The sequence below is a fragment of the Salvelinus namaycush genome, chromosome 3, assembly GCF_016432855.1.
Source record: "Salvelinus namaycush isolate Seneca chromosome 3, SaNama_1.0, whole genome shotgun sequence".
Lineage (NCBI taxonomy): Eukaryota > Metazoa > Chordata > Actinopteri > Salmoniformes > Salmonidae > Salvelinus > Salvelinus namaycush.
In genome coordinates this window covers 85,688,958-85,715,977 of record NC_052309.1, presented here as the reverse complement: position 1 = coordinate 85,715,977, position 27,020 = coordinate 85,688,958, and the positions used below count along the sequence as shown (strand labels likewise).

Sequence of the window (27,020 nt, the reverse complement as noted above, 5' to 3'; positions counted from 1 at the left end):
TCTATTTTCTCTCTCTCTCTGTCTCTCTCTCTCTCTCTCTTTATTTCTTAATTAAATTAAATTCAAAGGGCTTTATGGGCATGGGAAACATATGTTTACATTGCCAAAGCAAGTGCTATAGATAGTAAACAAATGTGAAATAATCAATAAAAAATGAACAGTAAACATTACACTCACAATTTTCAAAGGAATTGACACATTTCAAATGTCATATTATGGCTATGTACAGTTTTATAATGATCTGCAAATAGTACAAATAGTACAAAAGGGAAAATAAATAAACATAAATATCTCTCTCTCTCTTTCTCTCTGTGTACTGGTATTTCCTTGTGTGCTGTGATGTCTTGGGTTTCCTGTTAGCTACTGAAATTGCTCCCAGACACACAAGGTCCACATTGCACTCACTATACAGTAACAACACAGGGCTGTGGAAGCACACTGAGAGATATTTGAACTTGGGAAAAAGTACAGCAAAGTAGGCCATCGGTTGTGGACAAATGCTTACAGGAAATCACACGACAAGAGCAGGCGCTATTTTAAAAGGTTGTAGACATCAGATAGTACATGTTTGGAATTAGTGACTTGTTATTTCGGAGTAGCCTAGGCCTACATCCAACCTTTACTCAAGTCACATATTTAGATAATGTCATGAGGATACATAAGGTATGGAAACGGAGACTTCCTAGCCTACATATAAAGATATACATAATGTAGGCTAGACTCTTAGACACATTATGTAAGCCTAGCCTATTGATGAAAAGCAACCTCGTTGTTACTAGAGCTCATTCAACATGAATCTGCTGTTTTATAGAATGCTCAGCCTGCCTGCCACTGGTTTGGTCCTGACTGGGGGAGGAGCTCACAGCCCTCCATAAAAGGCAAGGAAAACACATTGCTAGGTGTCTGTCAGTCTGGAACAGTCTAGAAGGGAAAGGGCAATGTTCTAGTGTAGTTTACATGTCACACTTTCATTAGTGCGATCTTTTTGTGATATTTGGCGAAACAATCGACTTCACGACCTGAAAAGCTTGGGACTGAATATATATTTGCGTTTCTGTTCTTTAGCTGTCGTGGGGTAAACATTTTCCCTCCACGCGATAGATTGATAGATTTTTCCATAGAGTCGACAGTAGAATAATTCGTTTCCAAAATGACTTGGTCCATAAGCAGTTGTTTCATTACTCTGTTCGTTCTCTTCCTTTGGCGGGTCGAAGACATCGCAGAAGCTTGTAGTTGTTCCCCTGCGCATCCTCAACAGGCTTTTTGCAATGCAGACGTCGGTAAGACATTTTGACAACATTTGTTTCTCTTCACATGTTGATAGATATGCTACTACACTGTATCAAGATTGGCTACCACACATTTTTTTGCGCATCATGCAGAATTGTCTGTGGTCGTTGTAACTTTGTATAATTTTCATGCCATGATCATTAGGCCTATATTTACGTTTTCTCACAATTATTTACATAATTAAGTAGGCAACAGTAAAATGTTGTCAAACCCTGTTCCTGGATAGCTGGATGGGTTTTCTACACCAAGTGTTCTATTTTGCTATAGGCCTAAAGTATGCCTTCAGATTAATGGTTATTTGTCCAAAAGCTAAATGATATACACCAAAATGTAAAATTAATATTTTCCTACATGTAGCCCAAGGCACTCAGTTGTAGTGTAGACTTCTTGGTGTAGACTATTATGAAAATCAAATAATAGTGGTAGGTTATATCACTTATCTTTGACAGTTCATCTGTTTCACTATTTGAGATGGATGGCCTGCTTTATTTGCAACATACTGGGAATACAAGAGGGAATGGTGATGGCTGGAATAGAGGCTGCCAATGAACACCACTCTTTTTCTCTCTCACACCACACACACGTACACACACAGCACTTTGCTTCAAAATGTTCAATTCAACATGAAATTATCCAATACTTCACATACTTTACATTTTACAGAGCGAACCCATCAACCCCCCCTCTCTCCCCCTCTCTCTGTCACACTGATGGTCTAGAGTAGTCTTATAGCAGCAGCTACTGTACCAGACACTGTCCCCTCTATAGAGTAGTCTTATAGCAGCAGCTACTGTACCAGACACTGTACCCTCTATAGAGTAGTCTTATAGCAGCAGCTACTGTACCAGACACTGTGCCCTCTATAGAGTAGTCTTATAGCAGCAGCTACTGTACCAGACACTGTACCCTCTATAGAGTAGTCTTATAGCAGCAGCTACTGTACCAGACACTGTACCCTCTATAGAGTAGTCTTATAGCAGCAGCTACTGTACCAGACACTGTACCCTCTATAGAGTAGTCTTATAGCAGCAGCTACTGTACCAGACACTGTGCCCTCTATAGAGTAGTCATATAGCAGCAGTTACTGTACCAGACACTGTACCCTCTATAGAGTAGTCATATAGCAGCAGCTACTGTACCAGACACTGTGCTCTCTATAGAGTAGTCTTATAGCAGCAGCTACTGTACCAGACACTGTACCCTCTATAGAGTAGTCTTATAGCAGCAGCTACTGTACCAGACACTGTACCCTCTATAGAGTAGTCTTATAGCAGCAGCTACTGTACCAGACACTGTACCCTCTATAGAGTAGTCTTATAGCAGCAGCTACTGTACCAGACACTGTACCCTCTATAGAGTAGTCATATAGCAGCAGCTACTGTACCAGACACTGTACCCTCTATAGAGTAGTCTTATAGCAGCAGCTACTGTACCAGACACTGTACCCTCTATAGAGTAGTCTTATAGCAGCAGCTACTGTACCAGACACTGTACCCTCTATAGAGTAGTCTTATAGCAGCAGCTACTGTACCAGACACTGTACCCTCTATAGAGTAGTCTTATAGCAGCAGCTACTGTACCAGACACTGTGCCCTCTATAGAGTAGTCTTATAGCAGCAGCTACTGTACCAGACACTGTACCCTCTATAGAGTAGTCATATAGCAGCAGTTACTGTACCAGACACTGTACCCTCTATAGAGTAGTCTTATAGCAGCAGCTACTGTACCCTCTATAGAGTAGTCTTATAGCAGCAGCTACTGTACCAGACACTGTACCCTCTATAGAGTAGTCTTATAGCAGCAGTTACTGTACCAGACACTGTACCCTCTATAGAGTAGTCATATAGCAGCAGCTACTGTACCAGACACTGTACCCTCTATAGAGTAGTCTTATAGCAGCAGCTACTGTACCAGACACTGTACCCTCTATAGAGTAGTCTTATAGCAGCAGCTACTGTACCAGACACTGTACCCTCTATAGAGTAGTCTTATAGCAGCAGCTACTGTACCAGACACTGTACCCTCTATAGAGTAGTCTTATAGCAGCAGCTACTGTACCAGACACTGTACCCTCTATAGAGTAGTCATATAGCAGCAGCTACTGTACCAGACACTGTACCCTCTATAGAGTAGTCTTATAGCAGCAGCTACTGTACCAGACACTGTACCCTCTATAGAGTAGTCTTATAGCAGCAGTTACTGTACCAGACACTGTACCCTCTATAGAGTAGTCTTATAGCAGCAGCTACTGTACCAGACACTGTGCCCTCTATAGAGTAGTCTTATAGCAGCAGCTACTGTACCAGACACTGTACCCTCTATAGAGTAGTCTTATAGCAGCAGCTACTGTACCAGACACTGTACCCTCTATAGAGTAGTCTTATAGCAGCAGCTACTGTACCAGACACTGTACCCTCTATAGAGTAGTCTTATAGCAGCAGTTACTGTACCAGACAATGTGCCCTCTATAGAGTAGTCTTATAGCAGCAGCTACTGTAGCAGACACTGTGCCCTCTATAGAGTAGTCTTATAGCAGCAGCTACTGTACCAGACACTGTACCCTCTATAGAGTAGTCTTATAGCAGCAGCTACTGTACCAGACACTGTACCCTCTATAGAGTAGTCTTATAGCAGCAGCTACTGTACCAGACACTGTACCCTCTATAGAGTAGTCTTATAGCAGCAGCTACTGTACCAGACACTGTGCCCTCTATAGAGTAGTCTTATAGCAGCAGCTACTGTACCAGACACTGTACCCTCTATAGAGTAGTCTTATAGCAGCAGACACTGTACCAGACACTGTGCCCTCTATAGAGTAGTCTTATAGCAGCAGTTACTGTACCAGACACTGTACCCTCTATAGAGTAGTCTTATAGCAGCAGCTACTGTAGCAGACACTGTACCCTCTATAGAGTAGTCTTATAGCAGCAGCTACTGTACCAGACACTGTGCCCTCTATAGAGTAGTCTTATAGCAGCAGCTACTGTACCAGACACTGTACCCTCTATAGAGTAGTCTTATAGCAGCAGCTACTGTACCAGACACTGTACCCTCTATAGAATAGTCTTATAGCAGCAGCTACTGTACCAGACACTGTACCCTCTATAGAGTAGTCTTATAGCAGCAGCTACTGTACCAGACACTGTACCCTCTATAGAGTAGTCTTATAGCAGCAGCTACTGTACCAGACACTGTGCCCTCTATAGAGTAGTCTTATAGCAGCAGCTACTGTACCAGACACTGTACCCTCTATAGAGTAGTCTTATAGCAGCAGCTACTGTACCAGACACTGTGCCCTCTATAGAGTAGTCTTATAGCAGCAGCTACTGTACCAGACACTGTACCCTCTATAGAGTAGTCATATAGCAGCAGCTACTGTACCAGACAGACTCATGTTCTTCTCCAGATCATTTAAATCACCTTGGGGTCACATGAAGGGAGATATTCTCAAACACAACCAACTAAGAATATTCCAGCGTCTTCTTCCTTCATGTCCTTGTGAAATATACACAGGATCGTTGTTAATTCTGTGGAATGTGACTGACCTATGCCTGGCTCAGAGTGGATTTGACAAGGTCAAAATATGATTGAAATGTATCCATTTAAAATAATCTGTCCCTTCAAAGGTGCTGTCATTGCTGTTGTGCTGTTATGTTAACATCCATACAGGCAGATACAAATAAAAAAAGCTTGTGTACTGCATTGTGGGTAAATACTGTTTGTTGTGAGCTCTACTATGGGTGGTTCTCTGGCCAGATCCTTGTGTTGGTAATCAAAGTGTACCATGAACAGGCAAGATGCTGGGAGTCGAGTAGCACATCCACTGTGTTGTGACTGAGAACTGTTATTCTGGGACCTTCTTCTCTATCACATCACATGTTATTGGTCGCATACACATGTTTAGCAGATGTCATTGTGGGTGTAGCGAGATGCTTGTGTTCCCAGCTCCAACAGTGCAGTAATATCTGACAATTCACAACAATACACACAGATCTAAAGGTAAAAGAGTGGAATTAAGAAATCTAGAACCCTGGATGGGTTCTACCCTGGTCAAGCCAAAACCACCAGAACAACAACTACAGATGATATATGCCTTCTACTGCAGCCACTATTACTACTGTATAGTTACTACTGCTAGCCTGTGTGGCAAATGGAATCTGGGAAACATGGGCTTTGGTGTGAGATCCAGGCAGGGTCGCTCACGTTCATTAGGCCACCTTGGCGAAACGTTGTGCAATGGAAAAAGAAAATGAGTGTTTCTTATTTGACAAGTTTAGGTAGTAGGCCTACCTCCCCGTTTCAGAAAGTTTTCTTCAGTTTCATGACTTGTGAACACGACCCAGTACCCTCTTAGAGAAAAGGATTCCAAAATGTGTCTTCGGTTGTCCCCATAGGAGAACCCTTTTTTGTTCCAGGTTGAACCCTTTTGGGTTCCATGTAAAACTCTCTGTGGAAAGGGTTCTACCTGGAACCAAAAGGGGTTCTTCAAAGGGTTCTCCTATGGGGACAGCCGAAGAACCCTTTTAGGTTCTAGATAGCACTTTTCTTTTTCTAAGCATGTACTACAGCATCCACGTCTGGCCTGAAGGCTAATGACTGTATATGTACTTTAAAGAACCAGGGAATCCCACTAGTTCTACTGTATTTTAATCACTTCCACTCCGACATTGCTCATCCTAATATTTCTTTTACCTTTAGATTTGTGTGTATTGTTGTGAATTGTTAGATATTACTACACTGTTGGAGCTAGGAACACAAACCTTTCAGTACACCCACAATAACATCTGCTAAACATGTGTATGTGACCAATAAAATTGTATTTGATTTAGTCGCATTAGTCCAAACCTTTGGTTTCCCCCGACGAGGATCTGTATCTGGGCCTCTTTCTCTTCTGGTTTGACCAGGTACAGGCCACTGCCTGTTTGGGTTACTTGTTTTTACATAACTAACTTATGCTAACGAGAATCTCTAAACACTGACCGGCTTGTCTTGATGTTTAAATACAGTTTTCTTTAGGGACTTTCTTCATGGTTGTTAGCTGGCTCAGCCTGTGGTGTGTATATATATACAGCAGGTTACCTATTCCACAGTTTCTCTGCTATAGGTTGCAATGGCACCAGAGCTCGTAGAGTTTCACATTTTAATAGCATGTGCACAAGGACAGTGAAATGCCTTTCTAAACCCAACAATGCAGTATTCAGTATCAATGTAGGACTAAAAATAACATAAGGTAGAACAAAAACACACAAGAAATAAGATGAACATGAGAAAGTAAGAAGCTGCAGTACAGTATATACAGAGTCCGTTCCAATACCATATGTCCAATGTGCAGGGATACTGGAGCGATAGAGGTAGATATGTATAGGGGTCAGGTGACTAGGCATCAGGATGTATGTCCAATGTGCAGGGATACTGGAGCGATAGAGGTAGATATGTATAGGGGTCAGGTGACTAGGCATCAGGATGTATCATAAACAGAGTAGCAACAGCATAAATTAAGTGTGTGTGTGTGTGTGTGTGTGTGTGCAGTCTGTATAAATATGTGTGCATGTTATGTGTGTGTTGGTGTGAGTGAGTTTGTAGAGTCCTGTGCCATACCATGCAGCCAGTCAAGATGCTCTCAATGGTGCCGCTGGATAATGTTTTGAGGATTTGAGGGCCCATACCAAACTTTTTCAACCTCCTGAGGGGGAAGAGGCCCTGTCACTCCTTCTTCATGACTGTGCGCATGTGTGGACCATTTTAAGTTCTTAGTGATTTGGACATTGAGGAACTTGAAGTTCTTGACCCCCTCCACTGCAGCCCCGTCGATGTGGATGGGGGCGTGCTCGCCCCCCTGTTTCCAGTAGTCCACAATCAGCTCCTTGGTCTTACTGATGTTGAGGAAAAGGCTGTTGTCCTGGCACCACACCGCCAAGGTCACTGACCTTCTCCTTGTAGGTTGTCTCATCGTCGCCGGTGGTCAGGCCTACCACCGTCGGCTTGTCAGCAAACTTGATGAGGGTGTTGGAGTCGGACACGGCCACGCAATCGTGGGTGAACAGAGAGTACAAGAGAGGACTAAGCACACACCCCTGTGGGGCTACTGTGTTGAGGGTCAGGGTAACGGAGGTGATGTTGCCTACCCTCATTACCTGGGTTCGAACCATCAGGAAGTCCAGGATCCAGTTGTTCAGTCCCAGAGTCCTAAGCTTGGTGACGGCAATGGTGGTAGTCAATGAACAGCATTCTCACATACAGTACCAATCAAAAGTTTGGACACATCTACTCATTCAAGGATTTTTCTTTATTTGTACTATTTTCTATTATTATGTCAAGAGTGTGCAAAGCTGTCATCAAGGCAAAGGGTGGCTACTTTGAAGTATCTCAAATATTAAATATATTTTGATTTGTTTAACACTTTTTTTGGTTACTACATGATTCCATATGTGTTATTTCATAGTTTTGATGTCTTCACTCTTATTCTACAATGTAGAAAATAGTAAAAATAAAGAAACCCTTGAATGAGTAGATGTGTCCAAACTTTTGACTGGTACAGTATGTATTCCTCTTGTCTAGGTGGGTGAGGGCAGTGTGCAGTGCAAATGAGATTGTATCGTTTATGACTTTGTTGGGGGGCGGTATGCGTATTGGAGTTGGTCTGGGATGATGGAGTTGATGTGTGCCATAACCAGCCTGTTAAAGCACTTGATGATTAGATGATGGAGTTGATGTGTGCCATAACCAGCCTGTTAAAGCACTTGATGAACAGGAATGATGGAACAGGAATGATAGAACAGGAATGATGGAACAGGAATGATGGAACAGGAATGATGGAACAGGAATGATGGAACAGGAATGATGGAACAGGAATGATAGAACAGGAATGATGGAACAGGAATGATGGAACAGGAATGATGGAACAGGAATGATGGAACAGGAATGATAGAACAGGAATGATAGAACAGGAATGATAGAACAGGAATGATAGAACAGGAATGATGGAACAGGAATGATAGAACAGGAATGATGGAACAGGAATGGGGAGGTTGAAAATTAGTGAATATGCCTGCCTGCTGATCTGCTCATGCTCTGAGAACGCACCTTGGAAAACCATCCCACTGCCTTGCGAGTGTGGAGCTGATTAAAGACCTTATTCAAGTCGACCTCGGAGAGCGAGATCCCCCAGTCCTCTGGGGCCTCACGCATGGCATGGTGTGGTTATTGTCGAAGCGTGCGTTAAATGCGTTGAGTTAGTCTGGTAGAGAGGCATAGTTGGGCAGATCACTCCTGGGTCTTCCTTTGTAATCCGTAATGGACTGTAGCCCCTGTAGCCCCTGGGCTCGCGATGTCTAGCGGTCTGAGGCACTGCATCTCAGTGCAAGAGGCATCATTACAGTCTCTGGTTCAAATCCAGGCTGTATCACATCCAGTCGTGATTGGGAGTCCCATAGGGCGGCACACAATTGGCCCAGCGTTGTCTGGGTTTAGCCAGGGTAGGCCGTCATTGTAAATAAGAATTTGTTCTTAAATGACTTGCCTAGTTAAATTAAGGTTACATTTAAAAAATAAAAAAAACATGCGAGGGGCGTAGAACCTGTGTAATATGATTCCACGTTATTCCTATGTTGTCCTTTTGCTCGTTTGATGTAGAAACACAATCCTGTTTATGAGATTAGTGCAGCAGAATAAGGTTTAGGTTTAAGGTCAAAAGCGGAACAGTCTTTTCATTGCACTTTAATTTCATTTACTCTAAAAGGCTGTGAATCAGGGTTGGAGTCAATCCAATTTCCATTCAGTCAATTCAGAAAGTAAACTGAAATTCCAATTTGAGGAAGATTAGGGCTTTTAGTTTACTTCCTGAATTGACTGGATTGAAACGGAATTGACCCCAACTATGCTGTGAAATGCACAAACCATGGTCAGAATGGGTTATTTTACTGTCAACGGTTTCTAGTATGTGAACACTGGACACTGTTTGTTTTTCTATTGCACAACGATGCCTTGAAGTTGGCAACGTGGTCACGTTGCAATGACATTGTCATCCCGTCTGATGGAAATGAGGAAATAGAGGGTCAATGAAGAGCCTGACCAAGCATCTGAACCTGTTGGGAAAGTCCCTGCCACACACTGCCTTTTAAAATACAGCTGTGTAAACCCATAACCTCTGGAAGGATTTTTACTCTCTGTCAATTCCTTGGTCGATTTTCACCACTGAAAATCAGACAATATTCTTTGTAATTTTCCCAATGCCATTAACGGGCTAAGCTATGTTGAAGGCGTATTTTTATACACAAACCATTCTGATGAAATAAATCCTTGGCCTGCTTTAGAGGTGACCTCATTAGGCCTGGTGTACTAGTTTGGTGCTGGTCCCTATTTTCAGGACACATCGCATTTCTTAACGCAAGAGGTTCAATTTGGGACCTCCTGCCCTCTCAGCAAAGGTGACTGGCACGAATGACACTGTCAACCTAGTTTTCGTGTGGTCCATTGTAGGTTGGTGGGGTGGCAGGCAAGAGGAGGGACGGCGCCTTCGGTCACTTTCTTTAAAGGAGCTTCAGTATTTTGTACTGGACAGAGGACAGAGAGTACGAAAGACGGGAAGCGAGTGTGTCGTACAGGGCTGGGAATTGCCAGGGACCTCGTGATACAATATTATCACCATACTTAGGTGTCGATCCGATATGTTTTGCGATTTTCACAATTCTTTATGTATTGCAATTCGATACTGTGATTTTATTGTGTTTTGATGCTCCAAAAATATTGCTCACCATTTGTCTTCTGCAGAGGGACAAGAGAAATCAGTCATGGAAATTAAAGTGCTGAAAACACTGGTGTTTTGGTGCAAGTACAGCCAACTAGCGCAAAAATAATATTGCGATATAGTCAAAACGATACAATATATCATAAAAAAATAGTATCCCGATATGTAACTGTATCGACCCCGCCCATCACTAATGTCACAGGCAGCAGGTGACATTTGAACCCATGCTGACACTGGTAGGTGTATGTTCTGTAGGTGGTAGCACATCAAGCTAGACCACCAAGGCCACTTGGTTCCTTCTTTTGTCTTTAGGCAGAGGTGTACAGTCAATTCCAGGAGTGGAGTATTTCATTGTCTGTCTGACATGTACTGAAACATATGAACTTGATATCCTCTTCGCTCCTTGTGGACTACTGCGATAACAACTCCATGTACTGAAACATATAAACTTGATATCCTCTTCGCTCCTTGTGGACTACTGCGATAACAACTCCATGTACTGAAACATATGAACTTGATATCCTCTTCGCTCCTTGTGGACTACTGCGATAACAACTCCATGTACTGAAACATATGAACTTGATATCCTCTTCGCTCCTTGTGGACTACTGCGATAACAACTCCATGTACTGAAACATATGAACTTGATATCCTCTTCGCTCCTTGTGGACTACTGCGATAACAACACCATGTACTGAAACATATGAACTTGATATCCTCTTCGCTCCTTGTGGACTACTGCGATAACAACACCATGTACTGAAACATATGAACTTGATATCCTCTTCGCTCCTTGTGGACTACTGCGATAACAACACCATGTACTGAAACATATGAACTTGATATCCTCTTCGCTCCTTGTGGACTACTGCGATAACAACTCCATGTACTGAAACATATGAACTTGATATCCTCTTCGCTCCTTGTGGACTACTGCGATAACAACGCCATGTACTGAAACATATGAACTTGATATCCTCTTCGCTCCTTGTGGACTACTGCGATAACAACGCCATGTACTGAAACATATGAACTTGATATCCTCTTCGCTCCTTGTGGACTACTGCGATAACAACTCCATGTACTGAAACATATGAACTTGATATCCTCTTCGCTCCTTGTGGACTACTGCGATAACAACTCCATGTACTGAAACATATGAACTTGATATCCTCTTCGCTCCTTGTGGACTACTGCGATAACAACTCCATGTACTGAAACATATGAACTTGATATCCTCTTCGCTCCTTGTGGAATACTGCGATAACAACGCCATGTACTGAATATACTGGAAGTCTTCTTCTAATTGGCATCTCCAGACAGTTTATTCAATCATGAGAAGGGATTGAACAGAAGCAAATCCATTTCCATCCACATCAATTGAAATCCTCCCGTCAGGGCTGACCGGTTACGGAGCCCTTCAATGCCGCTCGACGGTCAGATGTTATGCCAGTCATGCATTTGACCAAGCAGTCCGCTGCCCCGTATTGCTTCTAGTTGGAGGGGTGTGTACCTATGGAGAGATTTGGGGAAAAGGAATGCAAATGGAATCTGGAAAAAGTAGGCTGACTGGTTTCTGCTCTGAAGACAGGCCCTGCTGCAAGCTGTGTCAACAGACGATACCATTAAAACCACATCCTTTTCTGTCCAAAGCAAAATCTGCGCCAGCTTTGAGATCACAACAGCTCCTTATGTACTCAGGGTTTGGCTGGGCTGTTTGTTTATCACGCGGATAGGTTGGCTAACGGTTGTTCATTCTACTAAGTGAGATGATATTTCCATGCTTTTGAAGTCTTGAGTGGATAGCTAACACAGACGAGTGCTTGAATTGGGCCATTGTTCATCAGGCTTACCAGCACTTTAACAGAATTTAACTGTGTTCATCAGGCTTACCAGCACTTTACCAGTATTTAACTGTGTTCATCAGGCTTACCAGCACTTTAACAGAATTTAACTGTGTTCATCAGGCTTACCAGCACTTTACCAGAATTGAACTGTGTTCATCAGGCTTACCAGCACTTTACCAGTATTTAACTGTGTTCATCAGGCTTACCAGCACTTTACCAGAATTTAACTGTGTTCATCAGGCTTACCAGCACTTTACCAGAATTTAACAGTGTTCATCAGGCTTACCAGCACTTTACCAGAATTTAACAGTGTTCATCAGGCTTACCAGCACTTTACCAGAATTTAACTGCTTGAGTATCGACACCTCTAGGTTAGTCGCTGTAAAACATGAATACCGGCATTGTGAAATTAAAGCAGGCCGGCACCTTTTTCATTTTATTTCAAGCACTTGTACAGTCTGTCCTGTGCGGTATGGTACGACAGGACGGTTGAGGATGGATGCATCTGTACTGTGTAGTATGGTAAGACAGGATGGTTGAGTACTGATGCAGTCTGTCCTGTGTAGTATGGTAAGACAGGACAGTTGAGTACTGATGTAGTCTGTCCTGTGTAGTATGGTAAGACAGGACAGTTGAGTACTGATGTAGTCTGTCCTGTGTAGTATGGTAAGACAGGACAGTTGAGTACTGATGCAGTCTGTCCTGTGTAGTATGGTACGACAGGACAGTTGAGTACTGATGTAGTCTGTCCTGTGTAGTATGGTAAGACAGGATGGTTGAGTACTGATGTAGTCTGTCCTGTGTAGTATGGTAAGACAGGATGGTTGAGTACTGATGCAGTCTGTCCTGTGTAGTATGGTAAGACAGGATGGTTGAGTACTGATGCAGTCTGTCCTGTGCAGTATGGTAAGACAGGACGGTTGAGGACTGGTACAGTCTGTACTGTGTAGTATGGTAAAACAGGATGGTTGAGGACTGATGCAGTCTGTACTGTGCAGTATGGTAAGACAGGACGGTTGAGGATTGATAGTCTGTACTGTGCAGTATGGTAAGACAGAACGGTTGAGGACTAATGCAGTCTGTACTGTGCAGTATGGTAAGACAGGACGGTTGAGGACTGATGTAGTCTGTCCTGTGCAGTATGGTAAGACAGGACGGTTGAGGACTGATGCAGTCTGTACTGTGCAGTATGGTAAGACAGGACGGTTGAGGACTGGTACAGTCTGTCCTGTGCAGTATGGTAAGACAGGACGGTTGAGGACTGATGCAGTCTGTCCTGTGCAGTATGGTAAGACAGGACGGTTGAGGACTGATGCAGTCTGTCCTGTGCAGTATGGTAAGACAGGACGGTTGAGGACTGGTACAGTCTGTACTGTGCAGTATGGTAAGACAGGATGGTTGAGGACTGGTACAGTCTGTACTGTGCAGTATGGTAAGACAGGACGGTTGAGGACTGGTACAGTCTGTACTGTGCAGTATGGTAAGACAGGACGGTTGAGGACTGGTACAGTCTGTCCTGTGCAGTATGGTAAGACAGGACGGTTGAGGACAGATGCAGTCTGTCCTGTGCAGTATGGTAAGACAGGACGGTTGAGTACTAGTACAGTCTGTACTGTGCAGTATGGTAAGACAGGACGGTTGAGTACTGGTACAGTCTGTCCTGTGTAGTATGGTAAGACAGGACGGTTGAGGGTCTTTGGCAGCACTACAACATGAGCAGCTATACTTGACGTTTCAGAGAAATGTACCATAAACCAGATTGCTGTTTCAGTTAGTGAAGAGGTGGGATGACATGCAACACACAGTTCCCTGAGGACAGTTCCTGTTGAGTTTATGGACAACCATTAGATTTAATTCCTAGTAGATTCTCCAAAATGATTGAGGGACACAATGGGGAACACTTGACGTGAGAGCTAATTGTTTGGTTTGAGTGGATTGATGAATTTGGCATTGCTGCGGAGGGAGCAAGCTCAGTTGGTAGAGCATAGCGATTGCAACATCAGGATAGTGGGTTCGATTATCAGAACCACCCATACGTAATAAATAATATTACGTATGGGGACATGACTGAGTCGCTTTGGATAAAAGCATCTGCTAAATGGTACTGTATATGAAATGAGGATTAGATTGGATTAAATCGTCTGCTAAATGGTATACTGTATATGGAATGAGGATTAGATTGGATAAAAGCATCTGCTAAATGGTACTGTATATGGAAGGAGGATTAGATTGGATAAAAGCATCTGCTAAATGGTATACTGTATATGGAATGAGGATTAGATTGGATAAAAGCATCTGCTAAATGGTATACTGTATATGGAATGAGGATTAGATTGGATAAAAGCATCTGCTAAATGGTATACTGTATATGGAATGAGGATTAGATTGGATAAAAGCATCTGCTAAATGGTATACTGTATATGGAATGAGGATTAGATTGGATAAAAGCATCTGCTAAATGGTATACTGTATATGGAATGAGGATTAGATTGGATAAAAGCATCTGCTAAATGGTATACTGTATATGGAATGAGGATTAGATTGGATAAAAGCGTATGCTAAATGGTATACTGTATATGGAATGAGGATTAGATTGAATAAAAGCATCTGCTAAATGGTATACTGTATATGGAATAAGGATTAGATTGGATCAAAGCATCTGCTAAATGGTAATTTACTGTCTTTCTTTTGATTTTACTTAATCATTTTAGCCCCTAGTGGAGCAAAGAGCCTCAACAGTGTATCTCCAGCAAACCCAGTTCAGAGCAGTTTTCTTAACTTCATTCCAGGTGAATCCTAGTTCCTACCCTCTTCATCCCTTCTTCATTGGTTCTTCTCAATGTCTTCCTCGATGTCCAACCCTGTGGATCCCACTCCAGTGCCTGTCTTGTTAGTCTTTAGAGGGCAGGAATAGAGGGCAGGAATTGTCGGCCACTGGCTGAACCAGAACCCTTCTCCTCCTCTACAATTAAATGACAAGCATGGACATTTTTCCCATCTGCATATTGTTATAAAATGTTTGCTTATGACCAAGCAACTATCCCAAATAGTCTGTTGTTTGTGAAAGAGGACAATTAGAACGTACACTCTGTTCCACAACCACTCCTGATCTTGTGCCAGCCTGCCAGATAATTCTTCTTGTCTTTTTCACAGCCTTTGGCCATCTTGTTTCCAGTAAACATTGTCATTTCCTATAATGATTTTATCTATGGTCAACTGTTTTCAGGTAACATTGTCATTTCCTACAATGATTTTATCTATGGTTTTATCTATGGTCAACTGTTTCCAGTTAACATTGTCATTTCCTACAATGATTTTATCTTGAGACCGAGCGCAAATCAACTGGTGTGCAACTCTGGTTAGAATTGGACACACACCACACACTCCATGTTAGTCATAATCATCATTCAGTGGACTCTCCCAGGTTTCACCTCTGCACGGTGGAGTTGCGTAGTAGTCTGAGAAAGTTACTAGGATGAGTCATTTAGCCTTCCCATAGATTAGAAATGAACTTGAAATTGAAAGTTTTTGGGAAATGCTGTTTTACAATGTAAGACTGAATGGGTACCTGGAATCTTAAAACAAATGTCAGATTTTTCCAGAGCCGTAATTGAGTGCTCCCTTTGTGTTCCTTTTTTTGAATGATTGTCTCACAATTTTAATCAATGAGTTCTAACTTTTTAATGACTTGTAAAATGTTTAATTGACTGTCAACAATTAATTTGATTATAAATCCTTTATAAACCTGTAACCTTATTGTAAAGTGTTACCCTTTAATTCAGTTTAGGGGGGGCAGTCAGAGTGAACAAGAAGGAGTTGGTTTATGATGAGCCACTTCCTGGTAAATCTACCCTCTTTGAACATCTTGTCAACAGGCTTTATCAATGCCTTGTTTAAGTCATATTTTTTGAGTGCCCTTTTCAGTGTCCATCCATACTGTGCTGCCTGTACCCCCCCCCCCCCCCCCCCCCTTTCCAGCACGGTGGTACCTCATTTCTGCTCACCTTGGGGGCCAGGCAGAGCATGGTGTTTGACTACACAGTGCACACTGTTGTTAAGGCACAGGGCCAATGAGAGCAGACTGCGTAACATGCATCACATCTCCCATCCAATTACACTGATGTAGTGTGTCAACCAAATACAGCCTCAAATGGCCCCAAGGGACACATAAAACCACTGTGAGACTTCCAATAGCAGCCCCACTGTTCCAGCAGCTCTATAGTGTAATGAATCTGATGGATGGCTACTGGTAACCATCCGGTCATTCAGACAGGAGGTGCATTTTTATCCCCGCTGTTAGACATAAATGTGGCAGCTAGAGGTTAAACCTTTTGGATTTAAACCTGAGGAAGATTAAATGTATTACTTTGTTTCTGGACTTTCTCAGTTAATTCTTTGTAGGTTTGGTGATTGGAAAATCGGATGGTGTTAGGAGTTGGAATTTGGAAATGGTAGGACTCATGATCTGCTCAGGTTCAATGGAGAGGGAGATTACATGTCACAATCCAATCATGTTAGTGTATTTTCAAAAGGAAATACCAAATTGACAAAATGATATTACATGAGGAGAGTACTGTATTAGCCATGTACACAGAACCCAGCTCTCATTTCCAAGAGCAGACTAGTTTCACAGTACATTTCAGACCGACAGCATTGTCCATCAATCCAAGTGAGGCAGCACAACTGTGTCACTCCACAGTCCAGTCAGTCAATATATCCTTGCTTGGTGCCTTTGGAACATTCCACCTGACTTACTTTACCATAGGAGGGAAAAGTGTCCGGTGTCTGATTCCTGCTCAGCCAGTGAGGATTCTTTCTGCACACTCCGGTCAAGGGGATGACCACCAATCCCCATGGACCTGGAGGAGCAGGAGGGTTTCCCTACACTGGTTGTCCATGGGGCTGTAACACTAGCAACTGTGTGTTTCAGAATGGCAGAGTGTGGAACACAGAGGGAAAGAGGGAGTGTGTGTGCGTGAGTCGATCATTCTGCAAGGATCACTCAGTGCAGAACTGTGGGGTTCCCTGGGCATGTTTGGTGTCGTGTGTGTGTGTGTGGCCTCAGAGAAAAGGTGCTCTGTGCTTCCGTCTGAGACTGTTTGTAGACTATAGTGAGACTGTGTGCAGACAGTTGTGTAAAGTACATAAGTAAAAATACTTTAAAGTAATACTTATGTAGTTTTCTTTGTTGTCTGTACTTTACTATTTATATTTTTGACTACTTTTACTTGTATTTCACTACATTCCTAAAGACAATAATGTACTTTTTACTCAAGTAGTGTTTTACTTAGCGACTTTCACTTTTACTTGAGTCATTTTCTTTTAAGTTATCTTTACTTATACTCAATTATGACAATTTGGTACTTTTTCCACCACTGTGTGTAGACTATAGTGAGACTGTGTGTAGACCTTACCCACTGGGCCCAGACGTCAATTCAATCTCTATTCCACGTTGGTTCAATGTAATTTCATTGAAAGGACGAGGAAACCACGTTGATTTAAACAGTGTGTGCCCTGTGGTTAGAGTCTGTATGACTGCAAGGGCTGCCCTCTCGGAGCTGTTCTGATGCACACAGCAAACCATGCAGCCTTAGTTTAGTGCTTTTTCCTGGCTATGAACTTGATCTTAGTTGACTCTTCTCCCTCTGTCGATCCTGTTGACGTCTCTCTCTCGCGCTCTCTCTCTCTCTTCCCCTGTCTCTCTCTTCCCCTGTCTCTCTCTTCCCCTGTCTCTCTCTTCCCCTGTCTCTCTCTTCCCCGGTTTCTCTCTTCCCCGGTTTCTCTCTCGCCCTGTCTCTCTCTCGCCCTGTCTCTCCTCTCTCTCTCTGAATATCACTGCTAGCATATGGTATTGGTATTGCTGTCCTGTCTCTCTCTCGCCCTGTCTCTCTCTCGCCCTGTCTCTCTCTCGCCCTGTCTCTCCTCTCTCTCTCTATCACTGCTAGCATATGGTATTGGTATTGCTGTCCTGTCTCTCTCTTGCCCTGTCTCTCTCTCGCCATGTCTCTCCTCTCTCGCTCTGAATATCACTGCTAGCATATGGTATTGGTATTGCTGTCCTGTCTCTTTCTAAACACATGAAATGGTGATGAGGATGATTCCACAACTGCAGCATGACAGCTATTCCTGCCACTCCTTAACTCTGTTTCCCTGCCTGGAGATATTCTACATTCCTCCATCACTCTCACATCCTATCTCCTAGTATTCTCTCTCTCTCGTTCTCTTTTGTCCCTCCCTCTCCGTTCTCCCTGTCAACAGTTTGACTCTGTAAAACCTTAAAAGGAAATGTTATTCTCGGTCCGTATTGTAATCCAATTAAGGCACATGCTTCATACTTCTTAGACAAAGTATAAATTCCCTAAAAGACTGGGCTTAGCCGTACCTGCGGTCGCCACCTTGGGAAATTGGACGACTGAACTCAAAGTAAACATCTGTTTGACATTAGTCTCCAGTCTGATTCACAGCTGAAGGCAGCTAGGGCTGGACTGCACTGAGGTGAACCTCATCTTTCATTCATAGCAGCGTTTTCCACACTGCCCTTTGTTTGCAGGCAGTGGTACAATTATGGTTTTAAAAACCAATAGAAGAGATGTTCATATTACACACTAAAGTCAAAGTTTGTCAAATGTATTTATTTTTATCTCAAAAGTGATCTTGTGTTGAGGAAAGTCCACATCCCAGGCTATATATTCTGTAGATCCATAAATACACATCCCAGGCTATGTATTGTGTAGATCCATAAATACACATCCCAGGCTATGTATTGTGTAGATCCATAAATACACATCCCAGGCTATGTATTGTGTAGATCCATAAATACACATCCCAGGCTATGTATTGTGTAGATACAGCTACATGCCGCAATCCCTAATGAATGGAAAAGATGAGCACCATATAATTTCCGTATTTGTGGTGCTTATCTTTTCAATTCATTTTTGGTTGAGGCATAGTTGGCTCTGCACAACCGATGGCAGGGGATGTGGAGCCATCTTGAGGTCTGTAAACCTCTGATCAATTCTGACAATGGAGTGTAATGTCCCCTTTAAGTAGCTGGTACAGCTCTTAGTAAAAACCTTTTCTACTGTAGTTTCATTAGTTCAGGATGGCTGCAAAACAAACCTTAATTCCAGTGATGAAGCAACAAGTACATCTATGTGGTGTACTGGTCCTAATGATGATAGACAGCTGTGGAATAGAGGGAACTTAACATCGTTACAGAGGAAGTTCATCTGTTTGGCAAGGACCATGTTTTTCCACTCCAACCTTTCTGCCTATTTCTTCCTTCCTTGTCCAACAACAAATCCTTTAAAAATCTCCTGAATCAGACTGAAATGAGGAGAAAGAAGAAAAGAGAGGCTGGTTTGTGTCGCTGTCAGCACCTTCTACCGGGAGGAGGGGCCTGGGTCCGACAGTGTGTGACAATGTCTAGTGTGTGACTGATTTCCTGTGCGCATGTGTGCATTCTGGTTAAATTTTCCAAAAGATTGCTGACTAGCTTCCTCAGAGCAGGCCAGGCAGGCACATTCCTCTCTCAGATTACAGCTGATGAAACGCTCATGTGCCTCAGTCTTCCTACCAGCACCTGGTTGGCACCTGAACATCTGCAGACCAGACAGGGCAGCATAGTTAAACCAGGCGTGTTGAATTAAAGGCAGGGCAGCATAGTTAAACCAGGCGTGTTGAATTAAAGACAGGGCAGCATAGTTAAACCAGGCGTGTTGAATTAAAGACAGGGCAGCATAGTTAAACCAGGCGTGTTGAATTAAAGACAGGGCAGCAAAGGTAAACCAGGCATGTTGAATTAAAGACAGGGCAGATTAGTTAAACCAGGCGTGTTGAATTAAAGACAGGGCAGCATAGTTAAACCAGGCGTGTTGAATTAAAGACAGGGCAGCATAGTTAAACCAGGCGTGTTGAATTAAAGACAGGGCAGCATAGTTAAACCAGGCATGTTGAATTAAAGACAGGGCACCATAGTTAAACCAGGCGTGTTGAATTAAAAGGCAGGGCAGCATAGTTAAACCAGGCGTGTTGAATTAAAAGGCAGGGCAGCATAGTTAAACCAGGCGTGTTGAATTAAAGGAGAAACAAACGACCAGAGCGAGGAATCTAGGACCAGGAGGGAAAATGGACTTTCATCTGTTTTGGAGCAAACCTAGCCAAAATGTTACACCCAGACAGTCTACACTTATGCACAGTCTGAACAGACGGTAAAAACGTGGGTCTATAAAGCATTTTACTGTTGTTCTCTTAATCCCATAACATCCATAAACCGTCAGTGTCTGACTGACCAGTAAAACGGAAATAGATTATTTCAGTAGAGTTAAACCATGTCTCCCTCTCTTTCGCTCTTCTAGTGATCAGGGCAAAGGTGGTTGGAAAGAAAGTGGTTGAGGCTGGTAATGACGTCTATGGTAACACCATCAAGAGGATCAAGTACGACATCAAACAGATCAAGGTATGATCAGCCTTTTTATTAAGTGGTTTCTGCAATCAGTGAAGTTCAGACCTGCATATGGACATGTTTGATAGATCCTTCTCTTCCTCTCCTTGTGATTGGATAGATGTTCAAAGGTCCTGACCGGGATATCGACGCCATCTTCACTGCACCCTCCTCAGCCGTTTGTGGCGTTACTCTGGAAACCAACGGCAACAAGGAGTATCTCTTCACAGGTGCGGTTCTCACTATGTTACCAAGATCTATTGCCAACACTGGTTCAACTGCCAAGAAATGCTTACAGCATTATGACCATCCCACTGACTGCATGCTGTATGAGAAAACAAGTGCTTTAGAACAATACATTTTTGGTACAACTTCAGGTTTTCAATTTATAATAACTTTTTAAAAATTAATGATGTATACCCATTGATTCTTGAAGAATATAGCTTGTAAATTAGTAATGTCCTTAGTTCAACTGTTGTACCCTATCAGACCCCAAAATACAAGCTTGTTTTCATTTTAATCACATGGTCAGTGTTTGCATCCATAGCTCTGTCTATGAATTTGAGTGGTTACGTTTCTTCAGCCCCATCCCTCAGCTTTTTACCAAACCAGGGACGGGGAGTCTGCTTTGTTATTGTTTGAACTGCAGATTTCTAAATGAATCATGACAAATGTTATACATGCTTATGAATTAACCATTTTATAATTCTTATAAATGTTTATAAATATTGAAATACTAATTGATTTGAAGTATTTATGTATATAGTTTATGAATGCTTATTCAAATTATTATAAAGTGTTACCCACTCGAAGAGTTCCAGTGTTCCTGTCTGTATCAGTATGTTTTCTCTATGGGACATAGACTCACTATCTCCTCTCTGTCTGCAGGCAAGCTGGAGACTGATGGAACCATGCATGTAACACTGTGTGACTTTATTGAGGCTTGGGAGGCCATGAGTGCCACACAAAAGAAGAGTTTGACTCAACGCTATGAGAGTGGCTGCAAGTGCAAGGTGTGTGTGTGTGTTTGATGAGAATTATAGGAATATTACAGTACACCAGTTTTGTTCAATATTTACACAGCACATTTTCTTAAAAGGAGTACTCTGGTCACATTGGCAAGCGCTAGAGAATTGGGGTAATGATCAGTCGGTGATCTTGGTCTTTCTCTCTTTCTGCTCCGATCCACAGATCATCCGCTGCACTTCCATCCCCTGTACGATCAGCGCCCCAGAGGAGTGTCTGTGGACGGACTGGGTGATGGAAAAGAGCCACAGCGGTCCCCAGGCCCAACACTTTGCCTGTATCAATAGGAGCGATGGGTCCTGTGCCTGGTACAGGGGGATAGCACCACCCAAGAAGGAGTTTCTGGATATTGAAGACCCCTAAACTCTACAGGCCTTCCACTCACTGTTCAGAGTGACTAAAGATGTCTGCAATTAATACATGGAGAAAATAAAAGTACACAAAGCTACAAATCCAAATAATTATGATTAAGTGAATCAGTAAAGTAGTTAATAAAAATGAATTACAAGACCCATATTGACTTGTCCAGTTGTGATGTCACATAGAGAGGTCAGGTGACAGGTTGCAGGAAATAGTCAGTGTGCAAGAGAGCAACAATCTGGAGAAAATGGCACTTTCTGACCCCCCACCTCTCTAAAAGCGCTTACTGGTCACTTCTTGTACAAGTGCAATAAAAATAAACTACAAATCAAATATAGAACTTCAAGTATTAATTGATCTTGTGCCGTTCATTTGTCGCTCGCTTTTAAACTGGAACCAAAGGTGTTATTGAAACCCAAAAGGGTGATATCAAAGTGTTGTTGGCCAATGTGGTCGTGTTTCTAAATAGAACATTATTCCTGAAAAATACCATTCCTAAAGCCTGGGGCATATTCAGCTGGGCACAATATTGTAGAACGTTCAGATCGTATGTTATATACATGAAGAACAAACATGTTTCTCTGACATAAAGGAAGGAATCATGTAAGCTCTATTCATGGCATTTCTATCTGCAACATTCAACCTTTGCCTACAACATTCAACACTTGCCTACGGAACGTAGCCCTGAAGTAGTTTGGGTCGAAACCAGGGCTTCAGTTTTGTAATGTCATTGACCAAATTAAACATGACTCAGATTCAGTGGAGGCTAGTGGGAGGAGCTATAGGAGGATGGGCTCATTATAATAGCTGGTATTGAATAAATTGAACGAGTCAAACGTCTGGTTTGATACCGTTCCATTTATTCCATTCCAGCCATTACAATGAGCCCGTCTTCCCACCAGCCTCCCACCAGCCTCCACTGCTCAGATTATTTCTTCCTTGCTTTAAGTCTGATAATATTATTCTTGGTGTATATTCTTCGGTGGGATAAATATTCTGTTAATTTTAATGTACTAGACAGGAGTGGTCAAAAAAAAAAAAAGGTGCCACTGTCTGAAGGCACTGTGTCGTATAACTACAACTGCTTCATCATTCGTATTATAATATTAACTGGCTTATCTGAGGTCTTACTATGGACAAAACCCTTTGTTGATTTCTCTGCAACGGAGACTGTAAACCTGGCTGCTTTGGTTCACACAGTGCTATGTTTATATAACTACACTGCACATGCCACACAGTACAGTCTGAAAACAAAGTCATTGAATCTTCCATTTGTTTGTTATGTACGTATTTTATATTTGTTTAGTTCTGGTATAATTATAATATTTTGCTTTGGTTGTTTTGTATGTCTCTTGGTGTAATGCCTCGGTGTAATGCCTCTGTGTAAGAACATATTTCATTCGAGAAATTGGGAGATTCGTTATGCCTTTTTGCAAATTACATGTGTTCTTTGTAGAAAACACAAACTTTTTTTGTGTGTGAATATTCTCGAATTGTGATTGGGGTAAAGGGAATATGTTTTGTGCAGTTTTCTGTTCACTTTACAGTACACGTATTTACTTCACAAAACAGATCCATATTGTAGCATGCCATAATCTCCACTGAAGACTTGCATTAGCTCCCCAAGCTATTGCCAAGGTTTTAGCTTAGCGGGCTAACATAGTCTTGTGGTGCATTGGACACCTGGGTTTGAACCCAGCCTGTCAGAGTAGCTTGTTGGTTACCTGTTTTCTGCTTCATCATGACCCGTCCTCTACAAGAGGTTCATCTACCATTACTGTTGTATTACTTCAGTGAAAACTGAACACAATGTTGTACTGCTATAATAACTGATCAATCATTTGCCTACAGGACAGGGATACTGTATCATATAACTCAAAACTTGTATATCCACGTAAAAAATATTAAATTCTCCTGTAATGTACATGGTATCAATTCTGTATTAGTAAGTGTCTCTTTATGTAATACTAGCAGAAAAGTAGAAGGAAAATGGACAACTCGTGCTAGATCCACATGAGACTGGTGTGTAGAGAAGCAACACAATTTTTTGCATGCATATGACTCCTTGTATCATTCGAACTGTATGGTATCTTCAGACAATGGACAAATGATACAAATAAAAGTTTAGATATACATCTGATGTGTTTATTTACTTGTTCAGCAATTGTGCAGCACAATTTATATGACACAATATTTCACCCATTATTATAATTATGTCCATATTTGAGTTGTTAGTCATGCTGAATTTTTATGGTGGTACAATGGCTCCTCCTGCTGACAGATCTATGTGCCTGCCCGTGTTGACTGTATTTGATTACAGAGTGCCCTCTGGAATACACTGGAAATGTACAATTATTACTACATTCCACATGAAGAAAAGCAGTCAAAATCACGGGATGGAATAAACTTTAGTGTAGGGGTCATTGAAAATGGTAGAGGTCCATTAATGTTTATGTGACAGTTCAAGGCTATGTTAGATTCAAAAGTGCACATTCTTAATTGAGGACATCTCATATTTGAGATTGGACATGCACAATAAGTGATTCATATTCTTATATTCATTTTGTTTAAATTGGGGGGTATGATACATTTATTGCGAAATGATAAACCAGAAATAGAGAAAACAAGGAAGGCTTATGTCTTGTGGTGTGCCAGACATGCCATAATAATATGCCATCATTCATGTTGTTACATAACAGCCAAGCACTGGGTTTTCAATTATATCAATCAATGAAATCCTCTGGATTTCCAGCATGTTACCACAGATAGAACAATCAGCCATATGTTTCACCGGATGTATGAATCTGAAGCATCCGTTTGGCGTTTCCACTCACCACCAAATATGATGATGAGAGGAAGCCCAGTGGCCGGCAGTGGGACAAGACGGAGCGAGATGGATTTTGGCCGGCTCTGAGCACTTGTTGGCTGCTTTTCCTTCACTTTGCAGTCCAACTCATCCCAAACCATCTCAATTGGGTTGAAGTCGGGTGATTGTGGAGGCCAGGTCATCTGATGCAGCACTCCACTCTCCTTCTTGGTCAAATAGCACTTAGCACCTGGAGGTTTGTTGGGTCAATGTCCTGTTGAAAAAGAAATGATAGTCCCACTAAGCGCAAACCAGATGGGATGGCGTATCGCTGCAGAATTCTGTGGTAGCCATGCTGATTAAGAGTGCCTTGAATTCTAAATCAATCACTGACGGTGTCACCAGCAAAGCACCCACACACCACCACACCTCCTCCTTCATGCTTCACGGTGGGAACCACAAATGCGGAGATCATCATTTCACCTACGCTGCATCTCACAAATACACAGCGGTTGGAAACAAAAATCTCAAATTTGGACTCATCAGACCAAAGGACAAATTTCCACCAGTCTAATGTCCATTGCTTGTGTTTCTTGGCCCAAGTATGTCTCTTATTATTGGTGTCCTTTAGTAGTGGTTTCTTTGCAGCAATTCAACCATGAAGGCCTGATTCACGCAGTCTCCTCTGAACAGTTGATGTTGAGATGTGTCTGTTACTTGTACTCTGAAGCTGTAACGGCTGATTTCCTCCTCTTCGTCTAAAGAGGAGAGGTAGCAGGGATTGGACCAAGACGCAGAGTGGTAAGTGTCCATGTTTTAATATAATTAACTGAACATGACAAAAATTACAAAATAACAAAGAAACCTAACCGAAACAGTCCCGTGTGGCACGAACACAGACACAGGAAACAAACACCCACAAACCAACAGTGAAAACAGGCAACCTAAATATGGTTCCCAATCAGAGACAATGCAAAACACCTGTCTCTGATTGAGAACCATATCAGGCCAATTGACAAACCTAAACATAGAAACACATAACATAGACTGCCCACCCCAACTCACGCCCTGACCATACTAACTAAAGACAAAACAAAGGAAAATAAAGGTCAGAACGTGACAGAAGCATTTATTTGGGCTATAATTTCTGAGGCTGGTAACTCTAATGAACTTATCCTCTGCAGCAGAGGTAACTCTGGGTCTTCCTTTCCTGTGGCGGTCCTCAGTTTCATCATAGCGCTTTAAGGTTTTTGCGACTGCACTTAAGTAACTTTCAAAGTTGTTGAAATTTTCCGGATTGACTGATCTTCGTGTCTGTTGTTTCTCTTTGCTTATTTGAGCTGTTTCTTGCCATAATATGGACTTACCAAATATGTCTATCTTCTGTATACAACCCCTATCTTGTCACAACACAACTGATTGGCTTAAGAAGGAAATCAATTCCACAAATGAACTTTTAAGAAGACACACCTGTTAATTGAAATGCATTCCAGGTGACTACCTCATGAAGCTGGTTGAGAGAATGCCAAGAGTATGCAAAGCTGTCATCAAGGCAAAGAGTGGCTACTTTGAAGAATCTCAAATATAAAATTTGTTTAACACTTTTTTGGTTACTACATGATTCCATATCTGTTATTTCATACGTTTGATGTCTTCACTATTATTCTACAATGTAAAGAAAAACCCCTTGACGGAGTAGGTGTGTCCAAACTTTTGACTGTACTGTATATACTAGGCGGTGTCAGAGGAAGGCCCAACAAATTCACCCAAGTCACTGTTCTCTCTACTACCGCACGGCAAGCGGTACCGGAGCACCAAGTCTAGGTCCAAAAGGCTCCTTAACAGCTTCTACCCCCAAGCCATAAGACTGCTAAACAATTAACCAAATGGCCACCCAGACTATTGACATTGACCCCCCCCCCCCCCCCCCCCCCAACACACACACACACACACACACACACACACACACACACACACACACACACACACACACACACACACACACACACACACACACACACACACAGTTTTTACACTGTGGCTACTTGCTGTTTATTATCTATGCATTGTCACTACCCCTACCTACATGTACAAATTAACTTTCGGTACCGGAACCCCCTGCATATAGCCTCGTTATTGTTCTTTTATTGGGTTACTTTTTATTGAATGTTTTACTTTAGTTTTTTTAGTAAATATTTTCATAAATTTATTTATTGAACTGCATTGTTAGGGGCTTGTAAGTAAGCATTTCACGGTAAGGTCTACTACACATGATGTATTCGGCACATGTGACAAATACAATTTGATTTGATTTGCTAACCTGCATTTTCATTGGCTTCACAAATCTGTCAGTCATGCTTGCCCACACCCTCTCAGAATGCAGCATGGGGGAAAGAATGTAACACAATTAAGGAACTGTAGCCAGGCAGAGTGTCTTTATCGCCAAAAAGTCGTCGTTTTCGGATGATTGAACTTAAGGTGAGTGTTACTAATGATCAGTCT

General features: G+C 42.2%; 2 protein-coding genes across 2 annotated transcripts in view; both read left to right on the top strand.

Moving 5' to 3' along the window:
* Window positions 1-895: 895 nt before the first annotated feature.
* LOC120041558 (metalloproteinase inhibitor 2-like) lies at window positions 896-23,845 on the top strand. Its single transcript, XM_038986438.1, has 5 exons — window positions 896-1,280; window positions 20,241-20,341; window positions 20,448-20,556; window positions 21,215-21,339; window positions 21,518-23,845. Exons 1-5 carry the CDS (start codon window positions 1,151-1,153, stop codon window positions 21,713-21,715), a joined length of 663 nt encoding a protein of 220 aa, XP_038842366.1. The 5' UTR covers window positions 896-1,150; the 3' UTR covers window positions 21,716-23,845.
* Window positions 23,846-26,887: 3,042 nt separating this feature from the next.
* The window catches only part of usp36 (ubiquitin specific peptidase 36), a 49,627-nt gene continuing 49,494 nt past the window's right edge, over window positions 26,888-27,020 (top strand). Inside the window, exon 1 of the mRNA XM_038986420.1 lies at window positions 26,888-26,996. The gene's annotated coding sequence lies outside the window, so the exon portion shown is untranslated. The remainder of the gene's footprint in view (window positions 26,997-27,020) is intronic.